This window comes from Danio rerio, chromosome 16 (genome assembly GCF_049306965.1).
Source record: "Danio rerio strain Tuebingen ecotype United States chromosome 16, GRCz12tu, whole genome shotgun sequence".
Classification (NCBI taxonomy): Eukaryota; Metazoa; Chordata; class Actinopteri; order Cypriniformes; family Danionidae; genus Danio; species Danio rerio.
In genome coordinates, this window is record NC_133191.1 from 16,449,032 (window position 1) to 16,470,000 (window position 20,969).

At 35.0% G+C, this 20,969-nt stretch overlaps 1 protein-coding gene across 4 annotated transcripts in view; it reads right to left on the minus strand.

Annotated features, from left to right (window-relative positions):
* The window catches only part of nbeal2 (neurobeachin-like 2), a 178,256-nt gene that overhangs the window by 51,262 nt on the left and 106,025 nt on the right, over positions 1-20,969 (minus strand). For all 4 annotated transcript variants that reach the window (XM_073925966.1, XM_003200162.7, XM_073925967.1 and 1 more), the window contains 8 exons: positions 20,376-20,531; positions 20,118-20,277; positions 18,905-18,993; positions 16,733-17,425; positions 15,015-15,190; positions 13,599-13,755; positions 12,263-12,409; positions 2,300-2,617 (listed from right to left, as the gene is read on the minus strand). In XM_073925966.1, the coding sequence (XP_073782067.1) occupies positions 2,300-2,617; positions 12,263-12,409; positions 13,599-13,755; positions 15,015-15,190; positions 16,733-17,425; positions 18,905-18,993; positions 20,118-20,277; positions 20,376-20,531 (1,896 nt within the window). The remainder of the gene's footprint in view (positions 1-2,299; positions 2,618-12,262; positions 12,410-13,598; positions 13,756-15,014; positions 15,191-16,732; positions 17,426-18,904; positions 18,994-20,117; positions 20,278-20,375; positions 20,532-20,969) is intronic.

Here is a 20,969-nt window from a genome sequence, read left to right on the forward strand (position 1 = left end):
TGCTTCATTTACTCAAATGGATTAAGTTCATAGTACTTATATAGATTAGTTTTTGAGCTTAAATGGTTTGTTGTAATTGGTTTCCTCAGATGGTTTAAGTTACCTTAACTTTTTTGGATTTACAGTGAATGTACAGTTTTAATTCAGTGTTTTTATCAAATTTTTTTATACACACACACACACACACACACACACACACACACACACACGCACACACGCATGCACGCACACATATATACATATTTAGTCTACTATATATAAGCGATGGACAATAGTACAAGGAAACTTAAAAATACGCTATTTCTAAACAACCCCAAAATGTTTTTACCATATATCCTATGCTACAGTTGTCAATAAAGAAATGGGTCATTTCAAAAAACAAATGAGCATAATATCCTCTAGGACTAAGATTTGTGTGAATGATGAACCAATCTTGTGTTTGACTGAGACTGCAGGCAAAGAGAATTATTTTAGTCACTCTACATCCAAAAAAGGTCAAACACAACTGGCTTGTGGTAGCATATACAGACACGGCTCTGGCCGAGAAGCTGCCAGCTTATCGTAAAGTAAACAGTCACACTGAGTGTCTGTTAACAATCTTAGAGTATGGCAGTAGCCTACGATTGGAAAACTAGTGAGGTCTGTGGGCTGTTCAGAATTGTGCAATAATAATGGTTTTCTATATAAATGCTTTCTAATAATGATAAATGGAAATCCTATAGACGGTTTAATTTCATGCAACATTTTGTCAATACATTTTACTGTAATCATTTTCAATGATAAGAATAGGTATATGAGCAATAAATAAGAACTTATTTATCTCTATATAAGCTCTTTATGAATACTTAATGAATGCTTATGATTTTTGTACATAGTTACTTAACTACTAATCCTAAAGGCATAGTTCACTCAAAACTTTAAACTCATAATTTCCTCAACATTTACTAATCTTCTTTCTTCTCTTGAACACAAAAGACTGCTGAAAACCTGTAACCATTGACTTCTATAATAGGGAAAAAAACAGTCAATGGTTACAGGTTTTCAACTTTCATCAAAATATCTTCTTTTGGTTCCACACAAGATTAAAAACTCATAAAGGTTTTAAACAATCAAAGGGTGATGACATGATGACGAAATATTTGGGTGAACTATCCCCACATCTTTTATCCTCGCCAGTGATTTCTTTTGTTCTACATATTTGTCATTATAAGGTTTGTAATGCTACTTTTTAATAGGGTTTGACAGCAAATTCACAGTTTATAATGTGTTTACACACAAAAATGACTCAGTTTACTTACCCTCAAGCCATCCTCTGTGTATAATACTTTTTTTCTTTCAGAAACATTTTGAGTAGTTTTTCATTTTATCCTGGCTCTTCCATGCTGTAAAATGGTGTTAAATAGTGGCCCTATTTTTGAAGCATCCAAAAGCATACAATTCTGTCATAAAAACCTGTGAGCTGCCATTGGTAAAGGCATGTCTTTTGAAACAGATCGATATGTTTTTTGTAGCACAAATATTTCAGATTTTCTTATTGTAAATTTAAATCGCTGACTTCCGGTCGCTGCCTTCTTTGCTGATCTTTGACTTAAATTGTGGCATATTACATACAATGCAAACACAAACAAACACAATCGCATGTGTTTAACACTTTGTGCTGTTCTAAGATGCCCACCAAACCAGTAAATATGCTGCTGTATGGCGATCCAATATAGCTAAGTTACTGTACAAAATAAACCTGATTTAACATCCACAAACTGGGACTCCTGTTGTATGATTGAAGCATCCTCGTTTATAGTGTTGTACACTATGCAGCTTTGGCGACTGTAGCAGTTATGAATTACGTAGCTCAAAAAGTAGTAAAAGGATATAAAAAATACAAAGTGCACCACTTACTGCTTCTTAAATTGCAGTTGGATCACAGAGAGTTGGAACATATCTTTTAATCCCATTTTATTTGCAAATCCTGTCTTGTGGACATGTTTATATACATTGATTCGGTGACATGTTAATACATGCCTGTCCATTAATATCGGTGGGTGGGAAAACCGCACTACCAGATCATTGTGGTGGACTTCAAGTTCACTGGGATTTGGATGCTATTTTAAGTCCAGAGAATTTGTTTTTGTTGTGTTTATCACTCTAATATTACTGTGGACACACTATACTACACACATTTCTGTTTAAACAGCTTACAAAAGTAATTCCACATCATAATTTTGCATGATAGATGCCCTTTTAAGACCCAGCGGACACCCTGATATCCCTAGTGTGTCTATGTGTGTATTTGTATACTGACGTGGTTTTGGTAAAACTGCTGCCATTCAGCTGTGCTGCAGTATATCTGCAGGTCCTGGGCAAAGGATGGGCTGCCGTTGGTTGCGGGGAGGTTTGGCAGCTTCTCCTGCAGCGTGGTGTGGTCTGCATGCTGGTCCAGCAGTGCTCGGACGATGGGAACAAGTGGACTCAGAAAACCCTCAGCACTCGTGCCTGAAGTAGAGTTTGCGGGACAAAGTGGTGCACCAAGACGACCCAGAAGAAAACACACTTCCTCCCAGGACAGACACAAGACTGTCTGAAGCAAACTGTGAAGCTTTAGACATGCCATCTCACACACCTGAGAGAGAGAGAGAGAGAAAAAAAAAAACAGCAGATGTTGAAATTTATTCTCATGGTTTTGAAATTATTTGTCTTTAAATTTTTTGTTCGTGCTGAACGTTTATTATTTAATGATTTGTAAAAGCTTTTTAAGTATTCAGAATGGCATAATCACACTGTACAAATTTTCATTAGTATTTACTATGCTATACATTATTATATTGCATAATCATTTGGTATCATGAATGGCTTATATGAAAGGCAAAGACCCCTAGAACTTATTTACCAAAATATAATATGATCATGCATTGATTTTTAATTATTTAATTAGGACAGTAAGGTCTGATTTTGCTTAGACAAAAGTCTTGTCACTTAACAGAAATAATGTACAATAGAATACAAAGTCATGCTGCAGTGGAAAAAGAATAAATATTGTGTATGACTCCCATGAGCTTGGAGGACTGCATCAATACATCTCTGCAATGACTCAAATAACTTATTAATAAAGTCATCTGGAATGGCAAAGAAAGCGTTCTTGCAGGACTCTCAGAGTTCTTCAAAATTCCATGGATTCATCTTCAGTGCTTCCTCCATCTTACCCCATACATGCTTAATAATGTTCATGTTTGGACTGGGCTGGCCAATCCTGGAGCACCTTGTCCTTCTTTTCTTTTTAGGAACTTTGATGTGGAGGCTGAAGTATGAGAAGGAGCACTGTCCTGCTGAAGAATTTCCCCTCTCCCGTGGTTTGTAATGTAATGGGCTGCACAATTGGCTTGATACCCAAAGCCATGATTTTCTTTCTCCAAACTTGACTGATTTCTGTGAGAGACATGGGTTCATATGGGTTCCAATAGGTCTTTTGCAGTATTTGTGATGATTGGGATGCAGTTCAACAGATGGTTCATTCGAAAAATTTACCTTCTGCCACTATTCTAAATGATCAACTAGATGTCAAGTTGTTATTTGTTGCTCAATGACATGACTTTCGTCAGGTAGTGTCCAGTATAAACAGTCAAGCTCAAAATTATTCATACATGGGGTAGGAATAATTTTGAGCTTGACTCTATATAGCACTTTAAACATATTCAGTATATAGTATATTGAGTATAACTAAATATTTTTGCATATATTTTATATACTTTTGTAAATATTTTTAATCTATATATTTATATTCTATAATATTTTGTGTGAAACAGATTATTAAACTCATTTAGATTTTTTATTCAGTGTTCCAACATTTCTGTAGTAAACATATTTTAGCTTTATTTAAATTTCACAACTTGTTTTAGACATATAACAGTTGAGCTGTTTCATTTAATACAGGTTTTACAGTTTAATCATTGTGTAATCATAATTTTACTTTATCAATATATTAGTGTGTGCATTATTATTTTGAAATAACATTTAAAATGTTCAGTTTTCTTTTTCAATTTCATTTTTACTGTTATATACCTGTGTCATTTGTTTGCAAAACAAGTAGTAGGTGCAGTAGTAGCCTTCTTCGAACTTATGTTATTTCACTTGGCTCCAATGGCAAGCTTTCTATTAATAAAGACTGTATAAACTATGTATTGAAATATTTATCGATACATATTGCACTCTGCATTATGTATATACAGTTGAAGTCAGAATTATTAGCCCCCCTGAATTATTAGCCCCACTGTTTATTTTTCCCCAATTTCTGTTTAACAGAGAGCAGTTTTTTTTCAACACATTTCTAAACACAATAGTTTTAATAACTAATTTCTTATAACTAATTTATTTTATCTTTGCCATGATGACAGTAAATAATATTTGACTAGATATCTTTCAAGACACTTCTCTACAGCTTAAAGTGACATTTAAAGGCTCAACTAGGTTAATTAGGCTAACTAGGCAGGTTAGGGTAAATAGGCAAATTATTGTATAACGATACTTTGTTCAGTAGACTATCAAAAGTTTTATTTAACTTAAATTTAATTTAAACCTTAAAATGGCTTTCAGAGAATCAAAAACTGCTTTTATTCAAGCCAAAAAAAAAAAAAAAAAACTAATATGACTTTCTCCAGAAGAAAAAATATTGTCAGACATACTGTGAAAATTTCCTTGCTCTTTTAAACATCATTTGGGGAAAAAAAAATTAAAAGGGGTCTAATAATTCTGAATTCAACTGTATATAAAAAATACTAGTCAGTATAAAGTATATACTGAATGATATGGCAAACAGTACTCTAATCCAGGGGTTCCCAAACCTTTCAGCTCGCCAACCCCAATATAACAATGACAGTGAATCACGACCCAGAATATCCTTTGAGGTGGTTATAAATATATAAACCTTGCACACAAAGACGCACACAACTGACCCAAGTCTGTTCATCATTTAAACGCGAGTGCCATAAAGGTGTCAGAAATTATAATGCCATAAAATTAATCCGCTGCATCTGATGGTATTGTTGTGTATTTAATATAATGTAATTAGGATATAATCAGGAGTTTCAAAAAACAAAACAAAAAACAAAAAAATGGCTAATGGCTTTTTATTTGGATGTAGTTGTTTTTTTGTTGTTGTAAGTATTACCTTTTTTTTTCTTCTGTAGGATAAAATATGGTAATTCTAATAGTTTAACAAAATGAATTTGATTTTTGAAAATCATCAAGCGACCCTCCCTCATTGTTTTGCATCCCCCCCGGGGGAGCCCGAGCTCCATTTTGGATACCACTGCTTAATCCACAATTAGTTCATTAGTATTTAATCTAGTGCACTATATACAATAGAGAATAGCACACAGGGTATTGTATTCCACAATGCTTTTCATCTGACTTTCCATCATAAATAAACTGCAAATAATACCAGCTATGATCTTTTTTGCTCATTATTTGATCACATTCCAAAAATGAATTCACATTAAATGATTTTAAAACTCATGCAACAATATAGCCAACCAGTTGCATGAAGCACAGCTTATTTCTGTAGCATATACAGCACAAGATGTAGTGAGCAGTTAGCTATTATTCCTTGCTCAACAAAAACAATATCTGAAATCATGTTATACCCGCATGAATCTTTGACTGACGTTGCACACTGAGTCATGTTCACTTGCTAGTCTGGTTTATCCACTCATGGTAGCCTCTTGTCTTTGTGTAGGGTTATTTCTGAAATACAGCTTTCACTGTGAGTGCCACTTGGCAGTCTGAGATTAATATAGAGTTCCTGAGAGCACAGCAAATATTCATGTGAGCTCATATCCTGAGGAACTTCATTTAGACTTGAAATGATGAATTTATGAATCCTGCTATTAAAAAAAAGCTAGTTTTAACCCACTGTACAATAATTAAGAGTTCTGCTAGCACTAAAATGAATGAACATGTTTCCAGCTAAGCTAACACTATGCTATCTTAAATTAACATGTTGTAAGCAAGTTGTAGTATGTTTACCGTTATAAACATAAGCTAATTAGCATATATTAGCCATGTAGTAAAATATGTTCATTAGGATGTTTTAAGCATGATGTTGCTAGCATTTTGTAACCCACAGCTGACACATATTAACTGCTGCTAACATATTTAAACAATGTTTTAAGAATTAGCCTTTTGCTATTATATTTAGCATTTAGCTCTATTTGGGTAATTTTCACTATAAAGTGCCTTTGATGTTACACAAGCTAAATCAGTGCTATGTGAACATAATGTGAAATGATTAAACTGTGATGTTTCGATATAACTGGTTAAACCTTTACACACAGGTAGCTAAAATTATAAGTGTTTTGAAATATGTTTAACTCAATTTTATTGTATAGATGTGAATTTGCCATGTCCCACACACTGCTCAGCCAACTTTAGGGAGTCAAAAAAGTAGGTAAATTAGATTAAAAAATATTATTATTGTCTTAAACAAGTTATTTGATAAAATAAGTGTTTTAGATCTTTTTTTTCATGATATTATTAATCATTTTTCAAGTGTCCTTGAAATTACTGTCCACCCTGTCATGATGTGGTGAATGTCCCTTTAAGAAACCCTCTGATGTACTGATTGGTATCCCTATGCCAATTTTGCCTTTCTTCAGAGAAGGTTAAAACATCTGCTTTGCACATATTAAGTATCTACACTTATGTTTCCTATTTTTATTAATATTGTGCTTAAAACTGAATGTTGTCAATCTTAACATGTCCACTTAGACATATTTATTTATTTATTTATTGTTAATTAGTTCATGTTTTTATGTGTTTATGTTTTACAACACTTATACACATACTGTATATACAACAGTAGATGTGATACATGAGTGGGCAATACAAACCTTTTGGCAATATATGCCTCAGTCTATATATAAGGCATATCCTTTTAAAGTCTATATAATGGAGCTCATTGACAGTTTGAAATAAAAAATACATGCCAATGTCCACCCTGTGATCTTGTCTTCCACTGTCATGTTTAACTTTTATGAAAATAAACAAATAATTAATAACCTCAGCAAAGCATCTTAAGATTTATCAATTAACCAATAAGGGCCAGTTAATATTGTTTGAAAGTTTGACAAAATATTAGATATTTAATCATTTACAAAAAAAATAGCAACAATTGCATATTTTATTGGGAAATAGATTTTTTGTCCATAATTTCATTAATATAAATAGATTTTCATAATCTAAAAAGCTGGGTTGGTAAAGGGACACGTTACCTTATAAAAATATACATTTAATCACACTGCAATGCAATTTCTCTATGAAAGGGTTGACACAATTTGAGGTTTGTTTACTGTTTGTCTGCATGCAGTTTATTTATAAAACAGCTTGGAGCTTGACCAACATTAATTTCTTATAGCCTAAAGTCTAATTAATACAACAACTATGTGGTTAAATAAAAAATTTCTAACTTTTTTTGCAAGTTCTGACATCTCAAAAGCACTTTATAGTGAATGACTCATTTATACAATGCAATAAAAGATTTCTGCGAATGAGAACATCTATGTCATCTCAAGCCTTAAGGTCAAACAATTACACTATTACTATCTCAATTAAAAACACAAATGCTTCCGGATATTATGTAAAAACTTATATTATCTCTCGCATTAATCACCATACAGTTGAAACAGAAGTTTACATACACTGTATAAAAAGGCACACAACCATTTAAAAAAGTCAGATGTTAATGTGACTAAACTTTTTCTTTCTTAGGTAGGTTAGGATTATCAAATTTGTTTCTGTTAAGCTTAATAGCAGAATAATGAGAGAGATTTTTTGAGAAATTGTTATAACTTTTCTTGAAAGTCAAGTTTACATACAATAAGATTATTATCCGTCTGAAAAAGCCAGATTACAATTTGCTAAATTACACTGGGAAAAATAATAATTTTTGGAGACATGTTCTGTGGTCTGATGGAACTAAGATTAAGCTGTTTGGCCATAATGACCAGTGTTACATTTGGAGGACAAAGGGGAAAGCTTACAAGCCTAGGGGACACCATCCCAACTGTGCAGTATAGGGGAAGAAGCATCATGTTGTGGGGCTGTTTTGTTGCAGGAGGATGATATTTCACAGATATATATGTTCACAGCATAGATGGCATCATGAAGAAAGTACATCATGCAGAAATACTGAAGCTACATCTCAAGAAATCAGCCAGGAAATTAAAACTTGGCCACAAATGAGTCTTCCAAAAAGACCATGAACCTAAGCATACCGCCAAACTAGTTAACCTGGGCTTGAAGGACAACAAAGTGAATGTTTTGAAATGGCCATCACAAAGCCCTGATCTCAATCTTTGTGGGCAGAGTTGTAAAAGCTTGTGCGAGCAAGAGTCAGTTACACCTATTCAGCCAGGAGGAATGGGCCAAAATTCCTTCAAACTATTATTGTGAGAAGGTCGTGGAAGGATACCCAAAACATTTGACCAAAGTTATACAGTTAAAAAGCAAAGCTAAAAGAATACTAAGGAAATGTATGTAAACTTTTGACTGTCTAGAAATTTATAAAATATTCTCTAAAAAAAATTATCTTAATTTTCTGGCATTTAGCAAATGTAAATCATTTAGGTTATCCTAACAGACCTAAAATAGTAAACGTTTAGTATGATTCACCATCAGACATTTTTTTTTAAATGGTTATTTTCCTTTTTTAGAGTGTATGTAAACTTCTGGTTTCAACTGTATATAGACCCCAGGACAATTTGTCAATTTTCTAAAAGAGTTTTCTGATTTTATTTCTGACTTACTAGTTAAAACTGATAAATATCCTAGTTATAGGAGACTTTAACATCCACATAGATGACGCTAACAATACATTAGGGCTCACTTTTATAGATTTATTTACCCATCGCTTAAAGCATACATTTGATCTAATTTTGTCTCATGGAATTGAGGTCCTTGATGTAGACATTATACCACAAAGTGATGATATGACAGACCACTACCTTTTACTATACAAGCTGTGTTATACAACCTTTTACAGACATACTGCCCTGGTAGAACTATCGTTTCATGCACTAAAGATGAATTCATAACTTACCTGATCTTTCTCTATTTGTAAAAGCACCTGCTAATGCAAATGACCTTGATGTAGTAACCAGCAGTATGGATGCTATCTTTACTAACACAATAAATACTGTGGCACCCATCAAATAAAAAAAGCAAGAGAAAATAAAACTACACCATGTTATAACAGTCATACTCACATTCTCAAAACAGTAACCCGTGCACAGGAAAGTAAGTGGGAAAAAAACTAAATTAGAGGTCTTTAGAATTAAAAAGACAGTATGTCGAGCTAAAGGAGAGCTCTAAAATCTGCCAGTGGTGAGCACCTCCACTAACTGATAGAAAATAATCATAACAATCCTAGATTTTTATTTAAAACCATCGCTAAATTAACAAATAATCGGTCGTCTTTGATAACGTCTTTGAAACAAAACCACAAAGTAGTAGTGATGACTTCACGAATTATTTCAGTGATAAATTAGAAGGCTTTAGACAGAAAATAGAAGATGTTAAACATTCTGCACCGCCTTATACTTCAGATCCTTTAAACATTTCAATGAATCCAAAAAATTTACAGTGCTTCAAAATCATATAACAGGAAGAGCTAGAAAAAATTATAATTAATAATAGCTCTAAACCCGCTACGTGTATGTTGGACCCAATACCAACAAAATTACTGAAAGAGCTGCTAACTCTAATAGGAGAACCTCTTCTTAACCTCCTCTCTATCTTTGGGCATGTTCCAAACCCTTTCAAGCTAGCTGCTATTAAGCCTATTATTAAAAAACCACAACTAGACCACACCAACGTATCTAATTACAGGCTTATTTCAAATCTTCTGTTTATGTCTAAAATACTAGAAAGTTGTTTTTGCCCAATTATGCTCCTTTCTGCAGGTGAACAATGTTTTTTTTTAAGTGTTTCAGTCAAGTTTCAGGGCTTACAGAAATACAAGTACAGAAGTACAGAAGTAGCATTAGTGAAAATAACCAACAATTTACTCTTTACTTAGCTGCTGACCAAGGGTGCATCTCATTATTAGTATTACTGGATCTTAGTGCTGCAATATGACACCATCTACAGGTATCCAGGGTCAGGCTCTATGGTTTAAGTCATACTCAGCTGACCGTTACCAGTTTGTGAATATTAATGGACAGTTTTCAGAAAAGGCCAGTAAAGTATGGGGTGCCTCAAGGATCAGATTTAGGTCCTTTGCAGTTTACACTACACATGCTAACCCTGGGAAACATTATTAGAAGACATGGGATCAGCTTTCATTGCTATGCAGATGATACTCAAAGCATATGCTTGCATACACTCAATGCATCACATAGTGGAATGATGCATGAATATGCTCCACACATCTCGTTTATATACACTATGAACAGCATCTACACTAATTATTCCCTTTATTCTCTATTTCCACCTGGGGATACTCATCCCGAGGCCCCCAGATCTAATCTAAACTGAACTGAACTGACACTGAACTGTTTCAATTTACTATAATATTCTATGTAAAGCTGTTTTGACACAATCTACATTGTAAAAGCATTATACAAATAAAGATGATTTGAATTGAATGTGTGAAAAAGACAAAACTTTAATATTTTATATATTTTTTAAAGCTAGATCCAAAACAGGGCTATGGGCTCTATTTTGACGATGTAGGCCCAAAGTCCAAAGCGCAGGGCTCAAAAGCATTAAGGGTGTTTTAAAATCCACTTTTGCTATTTTAAGGATGAAAAAATCTGCTTTGCCCCACGGCGCATGGTCTAAAAGGTTTGAGCTTATTTTCTTAATGAGTTATAGGTGTTTTGAGAATAAACCAATCAGAGTATCATCTCCCAATAATAACAAAGTTTGCTCAAACAACTGAGTTATATTCAAATACACATGCTGTGCCCCATATGGTAAAAAACCTGACAGGTGGGCAAATCTAAGCTTGTTTTTAATAAAAGCAAATATAAATATGCATATAATAAATGCTACTACAACTAATAATAACATTATACAAAAGCAAATTGTCATGAACAATGGTTTTTATTTCAGTAGAAAATAATAATTTTTGTAATATTTTAATCCTTTAATTCTTTTTCATTTGTAAAGATATTTGGGTATAGCTGTACATCCTCTGTGTATTAAGCAATGTGAGGTATACAAGTGACACGCTCTGCGCTGAACTTTAGACCTCCTCTTAGCTGGTCTATTTTACAGTCTATTTTAGTTCCGCAAAACAGCAAAATCAATGCGCCTTAACACACCTCCTTTTATAGACCGGAACACCTTTGGCGCACAAATAACCGCAAATGCATTTGCTAAATACAGCATGATGCAAAACTTCAAAATGACCCTTGAGTCCAGCTGAAACTAGCAAACAACAATTGTGTCACACCTTGCGCCGAGTGTATGATAGGGCCCTATGTCTTTCATTAAATAAAATTCTAATCATGAATATAACTGCAAGATGAAATTTAACCAAACTGTCATTCGTTATCATAATTACATTTATTATAATTATAAATATGCAGGTTGTACTGCAATTGTTTTATCATTTACTATAACTTTCATCATGGTAATTATTTATTTATAGTCTATTTGTTTACTCAGCTCGTTTTTTTTCACAGAAAATAAGATAAGATGGACAGAAGGAAAATACTATATTAATAAAAAATATATAATTTTTTTTGTTTAATAAATCTGTTTTGTTCAAATGCACCAAAATATATTTCCCATATTTACTGAGAAATGTAAAAAAATATTCATTTCCAAAATGGAGTGTACTTTATTATGTTGAGCACTGTATGTTTCTCAGTCAGTTTATATGATCTAATTAGGGCTTTCGATGGGTTTGTTTGAGTCTAGAGGAGTCTGGTTTAAGAACACACACACATGTACACATTAATTTATGAACAACTACACTCCAGTGAAATGAAGTGAAATAAAATAAGCATTTCAAAAGCCGAGAGGCATATCTAATAATCCTGAACATGGCACATGAAAAATATGCATAATTTCAAGTCTGCACCTGTAGCAGGGAGTATAAAGTTGTGCAATTTCAAAACCATGAGTGATTTCTATTTAGTTGTGTTTGACATTTTCAGTTTTCATCCCATATAATCAGCTAATAAAATCACATTTGTAAATGTCAAAAAGCAGGAATGTTACAAGACAGCCCAGGGTTATTTCTTAGGAAGAGTCTGTTTGCGTGTACCTGTGGGTTCTGCTGCTGCTGAATGTATCCAGTAATGATCCGCAGGCCGATCAGAGACATCTCTTTGAGCTCAGCGGAGCCTGCTGACCCGGGGGTTGTGTGCCATGCCTTCAGTCTGTCCAGCAGATTCACCACCCCCTCAAAGATCTGAAACAAACACACACACACACACACACACACACACACACACACACACACACACACACACACACACACACACACACACACACACACACACACACGCACACGCACACACACACACACACACACTCCTATACTTCTTCACATATAAACAAACTGTACACAGCCTGCCTAAATAGTGCAAACTGCTTTGAAAGGAAGAAAGAAAGAAAGAAAGATAGATAGATAGAAAGAAAGAAAGTTTATAACACACAGCTCGAACATATTGTATTGTAACAGTAATGGTTAACAATGTTATGTAATTATATAGTTTTTATCATTAAATAACAATTAGCTAGTTTGTTGCTAATACTTTTTAATATAATTAAAGTCCATCTGAAGTCAAAATTTACAATGTTCATTTTGCTAGCGCTTTCACATTGAATTAAATGAAATGAATTAAATAATGTGTATTTATTGATACTGTTTATGATGTTCCTTTTGTCCCATGATACTACTGATGTTGCATTTTAATGAGTTCTTGTATAGATGTCAGACCTTGCTCCAGACAGACAGACAGACTGACAGATAGGTAGTAGGGATGCACTAAAAACTGAAAATTCCAGGCTGAAACCAAAAATTCTTTTTGCATTTGGCCAAAAAATGCTTTATAATAATTATTTAAAAACAAAAAATTATAGACAGTGAAGGAGCTGAGATGCATAATTTTACCAGCATTTCTATGACGAAAACACAATAGCACTATAAAATGCAGCAAGAACAAGCATGCTACATGTCCTGTTGGCATGTTATCGGAGCAGACTTTTCTTTTCAGGTGAGCTTGTGTGGTTCATGCCTATATGTGTACTTGAGCGAAATATCCACAGAGTGGAATATTGAACTATATTGAACTTTTACCATGATGAGCGAGCAAGCTAGACGAAAATGTGCTCTGCTGCTCCTGTTCATTGTTTAGTGTAGCAACAAACTGCACCTATGCAGAACAGGCCATTGAAATGAATGGGTTTTATAGCACATAGCTTTCCATGCCCTGTGTGCGAGCACTACGTGGCACTGCAGAATTTTTTTTTGGCAGAAAAAAACAAAAACTGCTGCAAAGCTAATAGGTAAATAGAAAGACAGACAGATACTTGATAGATATTTGATAGATAGACAGACAGACAAACAGACAGACAGAAAGACATCAATTCCCCACCTTCTCACTCCATAGTGTATGATTGCAAGTGCCCTCTGCAAATAGGAAGTCCTGGAGCAGTCTAAGAAGGCGGAGCAGGGAAGGCACATGGGGCAAAGACACACCCTGAGAGTCCCTCAGATCTGACAAAGATGACTCCAGCATCATCTCCAACAGGCTATGACACACAACAGACACATGATGAATTTAGTACACCCTGACTAGCGTAATATGTTTGTTTGCAGCCACAAAACAAAGAGATTACAATGTCTTGAACAAGTCCACAGACAGGCACACCCTGAGACTTGAAGAAAAACAAGCTGCATTTCTGGTGATGCAATACTGGAGCCACACAAAAGAAAAGCAACAGCCCAGTAGTGCAAAGCACTTCTGCCCTCCAAAGATCCCTGCCCTGCCCTTCTCTGAACCAAAGGAATCCAGAAAAGACTTTAATCTACGGTCCCTCCCTTCAGGCTCTGATCTCTACTGGCTTTCAGCTGTTCCCATAATGAGGGAGTTTACAACTTAAATTAAGTTTTACAAAGCAAAAAATGAAAATATGTCACTGCAACCAGTAGTATTATTGCTGGGTGTTGAATATGGTGGTTATAAGGGAATAAGGGCTTAGCCTTTTGGTCCATGTAAAAAATGTTTTGACTCCTTTTTTGCCTGGAGGTATGCCTTTTATTGACACAATCACGTTGTAGGTTTTTATTATTATTTCCAACTGCTATTTACATGTGTTCAAATAAGTCTTCAGAACATATGGGTTCAGATTTCATAGAGACCTTTCCCTCTAAAATCTGTCATACTCTACATTACTTTTGAGGGAGTTTTCAGTATGACACTGTACTAATGAATGAGCAAACTCATTAAGTGGTAAACTACAAGTAAATCAATACAATCATTACTCCATATCCTGCTTTTTTTTGCTAACATGTTTATTTATGTTTTAGCCTGACTAAATATCTTACTAGCATGTTCTAACAAATAGCTAACATGTTGTAGCATGTTTCTAGCACACTTAACATGTTACTGGCATGTTTTAACACACGGTTAGCATGTTTTAGCATGTTTGTAAAATTTATTAGCAACGCTGCTTGCATGTCTATAGCACATTTACTGTTTTGCTATTTATGAAGCAAAATAAAAAGATAAATATGAAGTTAATCAGATAAAAGTGTCTTTATTTAATTTTAAGATATAAACAAAATAAACATTAAACCACAGTAAACTAAATTTAAATTCTAAAAACAGTTTTAAGTCACTATAATCTTTTATGTGTTGCTGCTTTGACACAATCTACATTGTAAAAGCGCTATATACAAAAAAAAATGAATTGAATTGAATAAATAGCTGGTATTTCTCAGTTGTAGTGTGCTGTCATTGTATTGTAATCTGTAAGATCCAAAGCATTCAAGTTTTTTTGTTTCTGACCTGCGTTTGATGTCGTCAGGTGGCCGCACCAGCTGGCAGGATGACCCAAGCTTGGTGAGGACAGAAAACACCTGACCTCTTTCTCTCCATATCACATCTTCAGACCCCTCAGTGCCAATCCACAGCACAGAGAAAACGATGTTCGTCAACAAATTACACAACTCCTCTTCTGGAGCCTAATCAGGGAGAGAAAGAAAAGTAAAGTTCTACATTAGGCAACACTGGTTCTTCCACAAGATTTAGAATACTAATATTAATACTAATAATAATACTACTACTACTACTAACAATAATACTAATAATAATATGTATTATATATTAATGTGTTTATAACAACGTAACATATACTTAGTACACAGACTGTACATACATTATAGTATTACAATTGTATGTATAATACAAAACCTAATCAGTCACATTTTATCTTTAAGGTACAATTCCTGCTATTAACAAACATAAACTATGACTTTTAGCTTAATGAACTCCCAATTTGCTGATTTTTACTGGTTTTTAAGGTAGTAGTTGGTATAGGTGTTGGATAGGGATCTATGAAAAGATCATGCAGAATATGTACTTTATAAGTACTAATAAACAATCAATGGCTGCGTCCGCAACCGCCCACTACTCAGTCGGTACTGCATTTGAATTTAAACGTACTAATCAGTCGTAAGAAAAGTAAGTTTTATACAGTAAGAATTTGAGCACTATGAATGGAACTCGGATGTACTACATCCGCCATTTTGTCATCATCACGTGACCTTCCTGCGTCAGTTGTGTTGCTTTACTCCTATTCATGAATTCTTTCGCGGGCATCATGGGATAGTGCAGCGTGCATGGGATGAGCACTTCAGAATCTCGCTGGAAGTAGTAAGTCACTGATTTTCGAATTCTATGAATTTGGACATACTACTCAGCTCGCATACTTATTTAGCATACTATACAGTATGGAAGTATGCGGTTTCGGATGTGGCCAATATCTCAAAAATAGACAGGCTTTAAGCCACTACTTGAAAGTGATGATTGGTCCCAATACTAGTCACTAGACTTGACCATTATTTTTTCCACAATTAGGGTCGAGTTCAGACTGCACGATTTTCAAAGCAGTCGTGTCACAGATGTTTTCACACTGCATGACTATCTGGGATAGCGTTTCGTCGCTTTTAACTGCTCCCCCAACCTCCTGCTGGCCTGCAGATATCCATACTAGTGGATGCTGCTCTCTCATTGGCTGGTAATCAACGGTGTTATTTTCTCTCAGATCGTGTCTTTAATAGTTCATATTGTGTGGTTGTTACTCACGTGCACAACCATTGATTTACCTGTGATTTCAGGCATTTGTCTGTGATTTCCCAAAACCTATCAGCCGGTCAAAATCAGGGCTAAAATCATGCAGGGCTAAAATCATGCAGTCTGAAAGTTTTTATAAGTTTAGTGAATTTAAGATGAATTATTTACCTGCAGAAAGCAAGAAACATGCTGTTGTGATATAAAATGTTTTAAATTGACAGAATACTTGTGATAAGTATGATTATCATTTAACCATTATTACATGGCTCTGTTTTTATTAACATTTTAAGAGATCTTGAGGCATTCTTGGGAGTTTAAGAAGCACTGTCACAGAGCTCTAAAAGTTTTTATTGCCCCACAGGGTATTGGTCTGCAGTTCTTAAGGTCTTCAGGGCCTTAAGGAAGTGATTGAAACCAATTTCAGCAAGTACCTGTGGGTTTGATGTATTGGAGATTGTGTCTGTAGGTGGTTCGGTGCTGTAGCTTGTGTCGTCCAGAACATTAGACAGACTGGAGCTCTTGCGGGGTCTCATGCCTAGGAAGGTTTTATTGTGCTCTAGAGGAGAGGGGGTCTCTGGCTGGCTACCCACGGGGGTCTGGGGTCCTTTCTGGTGATTTAATTCCAGCTCAAAGGGTGAGCCGAATGGTGAGAGGGGCTGATACACGGCTTCATCTTCCTCCTGCAGGCGAGATGGTGGAAAGTCTACAGTGTTGGACAAGGTAGACGAATGACTGCTTTGGTCTCCGGAGTCAAATGGCTTAAAGTGGAGGGAATCATTCTTGAGCTGCCCGGTTGATGGAGGAGACTGGGAAAGGTCAGAAAAGCCTTCAGAAGCATCCTGAGTTTCTCCTTCCTCCTCCTCGTAGTCTTCTTCGTGGCGGGCAGCGAGGGTGATATAGACGTTCTGCCGAACATCCTCTGTTACGCTGTCATCTCGACGGAAGACGGGTCTGGAAAGGACTGGGTCCAGTGAGGAAGTGGGGCTGGATAAAGAATTGGACTGACTGCGAACACGAGACTCGTATGATTCTTTGACGTAGAGTTTGGTGAGAACATCCTGCCAGCCTGATTGATGAGCCAGCTGTTTCACATACTCTTCGTTGGAGTGGATCAAGCAGAAGAGCTGCAGGGATAAAAAAAAAAGATAACAGAATTCATTATTTTATTAACATTTAATTGCAGGAATGTTTCAACACATACAGTAGGGTTAAAAATGGGGTTCACTTTCAATTTTAAGAGTTTAAAAGATTTTACAAATGAATCAATGTTTTTGTCACCAAAACCTCTTCATCAACAGTACACAAATATTTTAGAATGATGAGTCGCGGTCTCTGATCTGGTGCAGGTTTAGGTGTGAGGCCATGGTGAGGTCTGTCTAGCTCGAGCAGCAAGGAAATCAACCAAAAGCTGAGAGTAAAAAAACATTGGTCGGGTTTGAGTAAGCCCACAATTTGAATGTTTTGGCGCTGGATGCAACTCTCAATATCGAAGACTTCAGCTTTAAGCCACTCGTTGTTCTTCTGGTGCCTCAAACACGTAGCATTGAGTTGATAGAGCTGCTAGCTAATCTCTGTAGCAAAAGACTCGAGGTTTCCAATGAGAAGATCATGATCAGCCACTGTGGATTGAATGTTATTTAGTTTGGCTGCAAATCTTTCAAAAGATGTTTTGAAGTCTTCTGCGATTGAAGCTCTAAAGTCGTCATGTAACGCACAAATCTCGGCTAACATGTGGTTAGCATTCTGCGAAAGAGAACCTTCACTTGCTTTATCAACCTGTCTGCCCCTTGCTTTGACATTTCAGAAATGAATTAAGTCACAGAACAGTAGGTAAAGAAATACTGTCAGATACCAGCAAAAGCACTGATGTTAAAAGACAAAACTGAAAAGTCTTTTGGGAGCGGAGCACAAGCGTGACTACTCCTCAGGCACCATAACTGGAACTCCAGAACACAAATATTTTAGATGAAATCTGAAGGCTCCCTTATCCTCCAGAAAGCAATGGTCCCAAGACATTCAAAGTCCAGAAAAGGAAACAAAAACATTTTTAAACTATTCTATGTGACTTCAGGAGAAATTAAACTGTGGCTCCAAGAACATTTTTTAACACTTTTTTTTTATCTGTGCCAGATAAAACTGTAAATATGACTTTGTTTTGCTTATATTTTCTCTTTATCATCATGTCATCATGAGTGGGTGTTTTCTGTGCACAATACAATGTATTGCCATTAGAGTCAGCAACACAATGTGCAAGCATCTAATTCCTCGTAGTAATCATGCACCATGATTTAATGTGGGAGACAAAGGCAAACAAAGTAGCTTTTACAGTTTTTTGGTGCACAAAATTTTTCACGGAGCTTCGCATTATTACAGTTGGACCACTGGAGTCACATGAAATGTTTCGAAAAAGTCTTTGCTTCCTTTTCTGAATGTCTCATAACCTTTTCTGTCTATGGAGGATGAGGGAGCTCTCGGATTTCTTTTAAAACATCTTATTTTGTGTTCCGATGATAAATCTCAGGGGACTGGCACAACACAAGAGTAAGTAATTAACAGAATTTAGATTTTTAGGTTGACAAATCCTTTGATAATCCATCACTTACCTTACGAACAATTTCTAGTCGAGCACTGAGATCGGCACGATGGGATAAGTACACCACTGCCAACAAGTCTTTAAAACTAGGAGTGGGATCTGCAACAAGTAAACAACAATACAGAACTGTCACTAACTAATGAGGAACTAAAGAGCAAAGCAATCACTGGCAATAAAGATTGTATTTTTTTAAAATTCCAGTAATTTAATTGTGAAATTCAAACAGCAAAACTTCAACAAACAGTTGTGAAAATAGTTCAATAAAAAAAAAAAGTTGTCACATAAAGTCATAAACAGTACGGTATGCAGTGAAATGCTTATGCAATGACTTGTGACTTCAAATAAATAAATAAATAAATAAATAAATAAATAAATCTATATGTATGTATATATGTATGTATACTAGTATAAATAAAGTATAAATAAAATATAATTATAAATACTTTAAAGCATAAAGTGTAATTATAATTGGAGTAACAAAACAGCCAACTTTAGATATAAAGTTAGAACTATTAGCTCCCCTTTGAATTGTTTTTTTTTTTTTAAGGGCCAATAATTCTGACTGCAACTATAGAAATAGTTATATTATATAAAAAATAGGACCAAATATAAAATATTTACAACTTTAAATATAAAGAGCATAGCCATAAAATATAATAAAATATGAAAAAAAATCTTAGCTATACAAATAAATGTAGAAAACATAAAGTGTTTCTAATAAAGTGCCTGGTACATAGAGAGGAAAGAGTAAATCCTACAGGTGGTTTGTCAAGCCCACTCACCTAGATGGAGGACACTTAGAACTACACAATACAAAATTAAATTGGTTTAAATTGGTCATATGGATTTTCCACACTGACAACAGAAAGAGGGTTTGAAGGTGACTTCTGTGTGATCCCTGTTTATACATCAATACACTACTGAAAGAAATGATCACTTTATTTTGATGGTCCACTTGTTGAATTTAAGTTAAATTGCATCTGCATGACAACTAATTCTCATTAGATTATAAGTATACTGTTAGGTTGGGAGTTATGGTTAGGGTTACTATAAATTGACATGTACTTGCAAAGTTTCTTATAATCAGTTAAATGTCTGTTTAGCAGCAGAATCAACAGACATTAAGCAGACAGTCTACTAATACTCAAATGGATCATCTAAATAACGTTACAGAAAAAACAACAACCCTTTTGTCAGAGACAATATATCTGAATTTAATTCACCTGTGGCGAGCACCTGCTCATACAAACAGCGCACAGTAGTCATGGTGATGGGGACGTCGCCAAAGGAGCAGACTAGCCCAAGATAGCCAGAGTCCTTGAGTTTTATGAGCTGTTTGTTGCGATCATGTACACGCTCACTCTTCAGAACTTTATACATGACCTACAGAAGAGCCAGACAAATAAGTTTACTTTATACTTAAAGTACAGATCTTATCGTTTTACTTTCAGTAGACATTTAAAGTGCGGGTTTGTTCTCACCCTGAATAATCTCTCTCGAGCCTCATCCCCATAGTTGGTTTTGAGGAGCAAATAGTACAGCTGCTCGACCCTTCGATCGAGAAGAACAGTCACCACCTGCTCACGTGGAGGAGAACTCTTTAAGACGGTGTGCAACACATCTAGAACACTGATCACCTGCAGAGACAGAGAGCATTCAGTCAGCAACTAGCAAACTCTATTCATACCCCAATAAAATAAATAAGGTATCCTTAAAAGAAGACATTCTACAAAACTAATCCACAAATAATTTCATATATATTTTTTTACATACACATACTGTATAATGTATATGGGTTGTTGACATGACGACGTATTTATACTGTCACACATGACTAATCATGACAAAACATTTAAATACAGTAAATGCTTAAAAATGTCTTTGTCTTCCCCAGACCTCTTGCTTTAAAAACTGAAGACATGCACCTAATAAGATTTTGTCTCAGATGTTTAAACATATTTAATTTTTGTTGTTCTTTGGTGTTACACCGCTGTCTTACAGGTCCGACATGTCACAAAGAAAAAAAAAATATTATTCATAATTTTTTATAAAATGAATAACACAATATGAAGATA